Source organism: Opisthorchis viverrini (genome assembly GCF_000715545.1).
Source record: "Opisthorchis viverrini unplaced genomic scaffold opera_v5_223, whole genome shotgun sequence".
NCBI classification, from domain to species: domain Eukaryota; kingdom Metazoa; phylum Platyhelminthes; class Trematoda; order Opisthorchiida; family Opisthorchiidae; genus Opisthorchis; species Opisthorchis viverrini.
The window spans coordinates 726,874-735,084 of record NW_008751880.1 but is presented as its reverse complement, the minus strand read 5'-3'; the positions used below and the strand labels follow the sequence as shown (position 1 = coordinate 735,084).

Here is an 8,211-nt window from a genome sequence, read left to right as displayed (position 1 = left end):
AAACACTCCAGTACTACTTCCTTTAAAACAGCCGTTCAGACGCATGGATAAAAAAACAACGGAAGCCTTCGTTTCCTTATGCGTGCAGTGTATATTGGTGTAGTCTTGAAGACTGGTTTTGCACCAGTAACATACGTGTCAGAGTTTTACGAAAGCCTAGCCCCCTGATATAACGTCCTTGAGAACAGGCACTGTCAATGAGTCACCGGTAAAACACGTATAATACAAAAAGAGGTTACGCAGTACGAACATGTGTTCAGAACGGCGGTGCAACTTGCGCAACGGCAAGATTTTCTTTCATACTTTTTTCGCCACAACTAGACCTCACATCCAAAAAGCTATCCACGTGCACAAAACAGACGGTACATTAGACAATAATGCGCTCAAACACCACCGAACAACATCGATTCAATACCTGCCGGCTAAAGTCAGGCTAACCTAAGTACTAATAAGGGGATGGGGTAGAAAAATTCGAGGTGAAACAAATATTGAGTACGCTAACGCACTTTCTATTCGACGAACTCGGTTATGGATCTGTGGTTTCCAATGGTACAAAACGAAACCCAGATCTACAACAAAATGTTTAGACTCGACTGTCTTCAGAGATATTCGGTCATTGACACAGTCCACACATAGTTTTGCACGACATACTTAGCAAAAAGCAAAAAAGTTGTCCAGTTGGTTCCAAGCGTTTGTATCGCCACCTAACTGGGGAGCCCTGACTGGTGGGTCAAACGATTGTCACAACTGGGACAGCTACAGGGTCGTCGTTCGATGAGTTGGGCGAACCAAACACAGCTCAAGCGTGAACACGTTAGCCTATTCAGACGTGAATAATCAGATGCGTCCAGCGTGTGTTAGTGGAGTAGTGGTAACACGCTCGCCTCATATGTCAAGTGCATTCGAGTCGTCCAACTTCCTTAGTCTATGCCACCTGTATGTGTAAACCTGCCAGATCGGTAAAGGTCAAGCAGAAAACAGAAACACTCGAGACGAGAATAAGCAAAGATCTTATGTTCTCGAAAGTACTGTCTGGAATAAGGTGTTCAGTTGGTTCACAGACCACGGGATACTGACGCCAAAAAATAGGATGCCATCGGCCAAAGCTAGCTCGAATGATCCTATGAACACAAATCCAATAGTTGTAGTTCCTTAGTAGGGTAAGCACCCACGTGTGCACAAAATTCACACACATCTCGTCTTCCGTCATCGGAAATGCATCTTTCCGGCAAGCGATTAGTTACGAAAACTCAAAGCAAATCACCTGTCGGATAGACACTCAACCTGGTTTTCTAACAACTTATTGGGGGCGGGAATGGCTCGGTGGTTAGACCGCGAATTTACTGACCGGAAGTCCGTGGCTGATTGATTGCACGAAGGGTCACGCGAAATCGGAGTTAGGCAATCCGCTCGATTCTATTTTTCTGCAAACAAAAACCTTGGAAAGAAATGGGATGGGGCCTAGGACTCTAGTCGTACCAAATTCCAAATCTGTAGAAGAGGGCCATCGATTGAAAGCAGTCAACGAACATTTGATCAATCCGAGAAGTTTTATATCACTCTTCCAGGAATGCAAGAAGTCCAATTCACTCCGATGATATTTTTCAATCTTTCCACTGCAAAGTTGACGATGGTGGACGAGGATCAAAGGCAGTTAGAAAAATCTCACATGTTGCTAGACCAGATTATTCTATTTTTCTGGCCATTCAAATACATTGTTTTATGAGCATCTATTGCCAAATACAAGTATCAAAATTAGGAGTCACGAAACCACAGACGCACCAATAACTAAGGACGGGAACAAAATCGACAAATATTTGTCAGATTTTAGGACATCTGTACATGTGCAAATCTGAGTCGACCTGCATCGTATATTCGTGTGCTAGCTCAGGAAAGGAAAAACAATGGTGAATAATTTGACCAAACCACTAACGACAAAAGGCTGTACCACCCATGGAATGAGAGAGGCTTGACAACGCCCAATTTACGAGAAAGGGTGCATCAAAAACACTGGACCTCAAAAACTGAAAAGCTATCGATAGAATGTACTTTAATAACAGTCTGAAGGAGCTGAATAAGTTGGAGTAAATGTTTAACGAGTCGTCTTCACACAAACGGCCAGAGGCTGGGTTGTGTTGATGTGGTGCGAGAGGCGTGGATATTCGTACAGAAGAAGCCCAAATTAAAATTTCGAATGAGGGACAACATAACCATTGTATACAGTTGTATGCAGTTTCCTTCCGTAGTTGCAGTAATTAAGACGTACGGAAAATTCACTTGATCGATCGAAAAAGTTGGATGACTCAGGTCACCCGCATGATCATCAGTGGATCTCCAGCTGTTTTATTACTTCCAGAGTAGCCATTTAAAGAAGGTACTGCTGCAGACCGTATAACGCTTGGACGGCCTGTTTTTAGGAGTACTAGTATGGCTTCTGCAAAAGCCGAAAAAGATCCGTTAATTTTATAGACCACGGTAATGCCCAACGAGGGGCTACGACAATGTAAATATACTAACGCGAGCTGAATGGGAGCATGATGGACGTGGAGTGCTCGAGCTCCAGTATCTCCAGTCAACTCTTCGACAGGATTTCATTTCGTTCGTCGTCAGTAAATAACCTAAACGGTCGAGTTTATGGTTCACTGTTCACAGGCACACATAGGTATATCATTATTGTCGTCGACAAAATCAGCGACCACAAACAGCACCACTATTGAACACCAGTGCTTCAGCGTCAAGCAACCACAAAATATTGTTTGAAGATAACCCCGGCAATTAACGACAAAGTATAAAGGAAAAGGCCAAGTGATAGTCCATCACAAACAACACATCATTCAACCCTAGAGCAACGGAGGCGTTCGGTGAATGACGTGAATTAGGTGAACAAACAATTTTGCACACTTCGAAAGGGAATGCGACTAGGTATCCCCATAGAGGAGTTGAGAAGATTAGGTCTGCGGCTTTCACACTACATGAAAGTATTAATCGCCATATCGCAACTAGGCTTCCACCAAAGTTAACGGAAAAAATTGCACTTACCTGGCATTTTTGGATTTCATTGTAAAGGGTGAGGTAAATTTTAGCCGGTTTTCCTTGTCTTTCTGTAGTACATATGAGTTTTCCATAAAATAGAGACTGACATACCACAGCAATATCACCAATATAATACTGCTGCATCATTTCCCGGGCATCTTCTGAGTGACCAACATCCTCGAATGGTTCGGTAGCGTAACCTCCGCTTTGTTCCTCGAGAACCGTACTTCCGCCAGGATGCTGTATGTCAGAAACAACGAGAATTAAAGAAAATGGGTGATGAACGAGAGAGCGTCAACAAATTGGAGTGGCGCGTTTTTCTATGCTACTATGAAGGAACCTAAGCCGGAAATTTGCATTTTCTCAATAAAGACACAGTTGTTCAAAGCTAGGATATGATCCAAAAGTACCAAACATATTTGACAATAGCATTTCGATCGCGAAATATGGACTCCAGGCCACCAGTAACAAAAATAATCTCCAGAGACGCCTCATAATTCAGTGATTTAAAACAGGATTTGAAAAGATAGTTCAGTGGCCAAAAAATCGTTCCGCTGTAGCACCCTTTCTGTGCTTAGTTGCCATGCCACCCGAGGGAAGCACGAGAATTGGGACACTACCAGGTTACCCAAGCCTAGACAGGAGAAGTCGAGATGCAGGGTTCGGTAAATTGGCTCTAATCACTGAACGCTCTCGCCCCCTCCAGTGGCCAACTGAGCCACCTCTACCACACTCCATCAAAAGTCCCGTCGTGTGCAATCCCAGGACCCAGAAGTTTCATGAAACGTTAAAAAAAAGCAATTCTTCATTGTTGGAATTTCATTTTGAAGGATTATTCAAATGCCTTTTCGAACTGAGTCATGTTTACTTAATTTCATCATAAGGCCAGGTGTGCACCATATAACTGCGGTTGCATGACTTTTTGTCGCGTTGCGTCGATGGGAGACCTTGTCCTCGTGAAACATGACAGAAAACAAAAACACGACTGGCTAAACGGTAGACCTGAAGTATAATTTTGATACGGCGCGGGTTCCACCGTTATATTCAGAAGAGTCTGTCTACTGTCAACGAACTCCATTCATATAGCAGTATTTTTCGGTAGACGATTCCGAAATGGTAGGCTAATTATGTTTAAAAAAGGTACTCCAAACTACATTAAAAATACGAGAAAGCTACATGCTTTCCTGGTTGTGTAGTCGCCCATTACATTTTGAGCAACGTTAACCTCAAACCAACAAAGAATGTGGCAGTGTATGTCTCACGTAGCTGTACACTTTACTGGCATTAAATGAGATTGTTTACCACCAGCAGCGCACTACTTTGTAGCTCATTCGACAGCCAAAGACAAACTTGGGATAACCTTTTAATACCCTGCTTTAATGAAATCCTATCAAAATTATGGCAACTGAACCAAGATTTCTAAGGATTACTTTCGCTTGCGTTGCGTTGTAATGCAAGTGAATCATTGCAAACGTTGTCTCACGTTGACCGTTCAGCTGAATTGTGAATTTCAGCTGGTGGCGCCACCACCCTTTGAAGTATGCTGTTCCGTTCAAATCAAAATCTCTCTTCTAGAGCAAACGTTACTCGAACATAATCGCAAACATGTGCATTACTCCCAGTAATCCAGTGTGAGCTCGCTGAATAAGCCCATTCCCTTACCGTCTCAATGACTACAGACTTGGATAGCTGTATCACAGCAAGTGATTTTGTGTATATTCCAAGGTTCCACGTCTCGGAAGACCACAGCATCCTCGCCAAAAATATGGGTCCTCTCCATAGAACACTGCAATCCAGCTCCCCAGCCAAGGTGTAATAGAAAATGGACCATCAAACCAGAACGAGAACCACCTAACAGATGCTAAGGAGAAGGCCTTGATCACATGATATCAGAACACTACGAAAAATCGTTCCCTCCAGATTTTTTTACTCTTCCCACTATAATCCCTATCATGTGTGCATCTAAACAGCTAACTCAGTGGAGACTGCCCATCTAGAGTGACCTATTCCAAAGGTGCCACTTACTCCCCTGCTGTGACTGGCTTCGGATACAACCTGAGTATAATACGAAAGTGTGCTCATCACGAACACAGAAAAGATGTCATTATTTAATGCGAAGAAAACAACGTTCGCCAAAACAGACTGGTGACCACGGTCGCCGTACTAAAGCCCATTCAATAACCATAAGCAGGTCTGATGGCAAGTCAATGGATGGAATTCTGCAAGGCCCAAGGATGCCGTCAACAGTGCGGAATAACCGTTTTATGTCGAAGAGGATAGCTTCTGAGAGAGGAAAGGTTTGCAAACTTGGTTTACTACCGAGTATCCAGCAACTGACCTTCAAAAGCTAAACGATGCATCTCATCTTCATCGTTAATATATGGTCCACATTTTCCATGCCAACTCGGCCATACATTAGTATGGGAAGAATCGGTGATGAAATCGTTATCATCCCCCTTGGAAAGTATGTGAAGAAAACCACCAGGACCTAACACATTGTTGTTATTTGACGAGATCTCAAGCCTAAATTTCGTTTTCCACGGAAACCCGGTGCCCACGCCAATGCGCTTCGGTCACAGTCAATTTACTGGTGTAACAGCCACAACGGAAATTCGGTAAACCATGTATTTTAAGGATTGACAAAGCCATTTGCAATCTTAGAAGTGAAGAAATCATCGTCTCCTCACTACCAGCAATGAGGAAGCCCTGAGGAATGAACAACTGTTAATAACGTTGCTGGCTCACGTTGTATAGATGGTGGCTCCTATTTGGTTTGGTGGAAGACCTTGGTTGCAAACTCTCCATCGCCAATCGACAGAATAATTCTTGTTGTTCTCGAAATTTATTGATTACGATATTATTTTGGTCAATTCAGTCTACTCAGCTCAGCAGGTGGAAGCTGCACACCAAGGTATGCTGGTTAAAGTTGCTACATCATCATCGACAGCATGAAATCAGTTCAACTGCTTCGCTGTATTTTGGTCAATTCAGTCTACTCAGCTCAGCAGGTGGAAGCTGCACACCAAGGTATGCTGGTTAAAGTTGCTACATCATCATCGACAGCATGAAATCAGTTCAACATCGATGCTTCGCTGCCGTACAACAAAGTTGCTATAGCTGACTTACCCTACACATTACAAAATTGAACAGGAACGCCGACAAGTGATGACTTCAGCTGAACCACTTGGATACGGCGGACGAAAAAAACGTCCCATATTTTAATTCCAGCGGCGCGATATAACATCCTCAAGTTGTTCACTGAGTTAAGCAAGCGTATTACAATCTCCTCAATATTCTATTATTCATCAAATCTCTCCTGGAACAGACTTCCGCAAACGAGTGTGCGAGATGCTACCAGTATTGATAAGTGCCTTTTCAGTCACTTACAGGAAGCAAATGCAAGGACCATTGGAATTTTACCACAAACAAGGACTCGTAAACACTGTTATAGCAGTAAGTAGTCCGAGACAATCGTATGGTAGATCCTACTCAAGCCACCATTATTTATATGGCACGCTCATCTCTCGTTATACCTCCACCCCCTCGAAATCTGGCACTCCAATATTGTCAAATTAACACGGATAGTACTACCTAGTACACAGGGCTAGCTCTAACACAACAATGTTACGTGCTTAATTGATCGTGTTGTTGGATTGATAACGCAAAAGTCGTATTTTCCAACGAAATAGGAGAAAGCTGTTCACGTGGTTTCGCGCTGTCCCCACATTTGTAGTTTTGGTCTGTCAAAAGTCCAGATCATTCCAAGAATAGTAAAATAGCTATCTTAAGAACCTTATGTTTGGTCAACCGACCAAGCAGTGTTTGAATTTCTCACTCGAATGCGTGTGCACACCCGAGGGTATCCGAAAAAACCGTGTCGTATTCTCAACTTTCTCGCTTAATGGTAGAAAGTCAGCATACCCCGATCCTCTGGAACCTAAGGTGTATCCACACTTCCAGATAGTGGTTCCCGGTACCGGTTATCACACACTAAGCTATCCGCATACGAAAGTGCACTCAGATTACGTAAGCGCGTTCTTCGCATCTGACCCAACAGATCTATGTTGGATAGAACAGGAGAACGGACCAAAAGGGCAGGTAAGCAAAAAGCCGGAATGAACAATTGTTACGTTTTCCATTACAACTTTTCAGTAAGCGGGAACGGAAAACCATACAAGGGCTAACTCGCGGGGGGAAACGCTGCAAGCAAGCCTTTAGGGAACGAATCGCCCGAGACATATGGATTCTAAAAGCAGTTTACCATCAGATCTCATTCTTTTACCGTATCCACCGGCTTGGGGCAGGGCTTTACTGTGTAGGTACTCCTTCTCAATTATGATCGACGATATCGTCTACGTTTCTTCAGGTCAGGCTGACGAGGGTGTGGGATTACTTTGCATCTGGAACGCCACTAACTCGGATTTTACCGTTTTAACCGATAATACAATCCTAGAAATGCAAACTGTTCTGGATCGCTTAACAGCTGGAGCGGAACAACATACAGTGCACCTTATCCCTTTGAAATGCTGTGTTCTATTGCAGGATCCGCAGGTCGGACCCACTCCCACCTTAGGTGACAAATGAGTAGTTGCCAGAAGCCTCATCTACCTATAACGTGGCACGACCGCTGATGGATGTACTGGGAAAGCGATCCCGCTTGTATCGCCAAGCCCAGGGCAGCGTACTGTGATCTCAAACAGCTGCAGTGGTAACATGCTAGTTGCCTTTTGCAGAAAGGCCGAGTTTAGTGTGTTGTAGTGCAGATATGAAGCTTGGTTTTACTGTGTCAAACGTGTTCGCCAAAAAGGTGAGCTTGAAAATGGCTGTCTGGGTAACTGGTACGTACTCGGTGGCAACAGTGTGATAGAAGCGATGAAAGATAATCGAGGAAAAATAACCGTCCGGTTGTAACGCTCTTTAGGCGCCTAGCTGTGACACCATCCGAAGGAAGCACGATGTCCCGACCTAAAGCTGCCACCTTGACGTGGTGGTCGGGCTTGAGTGCTGCAGCGACCGCGCGGGCTACACTGGCTGGACCTTCAATCCACAAGGTGCAACCACGCCAGGAAGGCCAAAGGGGAGCAGCCAGACCAAGAGCAGCGAGACCCCGTACTACGAGTAGTCGTGCTACGAGGCGGTCCGGGGGTAAAGTCGTACTGTCCTCTGCGACAGGAGTGT

General features: G+C 44.2%; 1 protein-coding gene across 1 annotated transcript in view; it reads right to left on the bottom strand.

Moving 5' to 3' along the window:
- The window catches only part of T265_08530 (hypothetical protein), a gene marked incomplete at both ends in the record, with an annotated part of 37,908 nt that overhangs the window by 17,744 nt on the left and 11,953 nt on the right, over positions 1 to 8,211 (bottom strand). Inside the window, one exon of the mRNA XM_009174359.1 lies at positions 3,040 to 3,273. Coding sequence (XP_009172623.1) covers positions 3,040 to 3,273 — 234 coding nt within the window. The remainder of the gene's footprint in view (positions 1 to 3,039; positions 3,274 to 8,211) is intronic.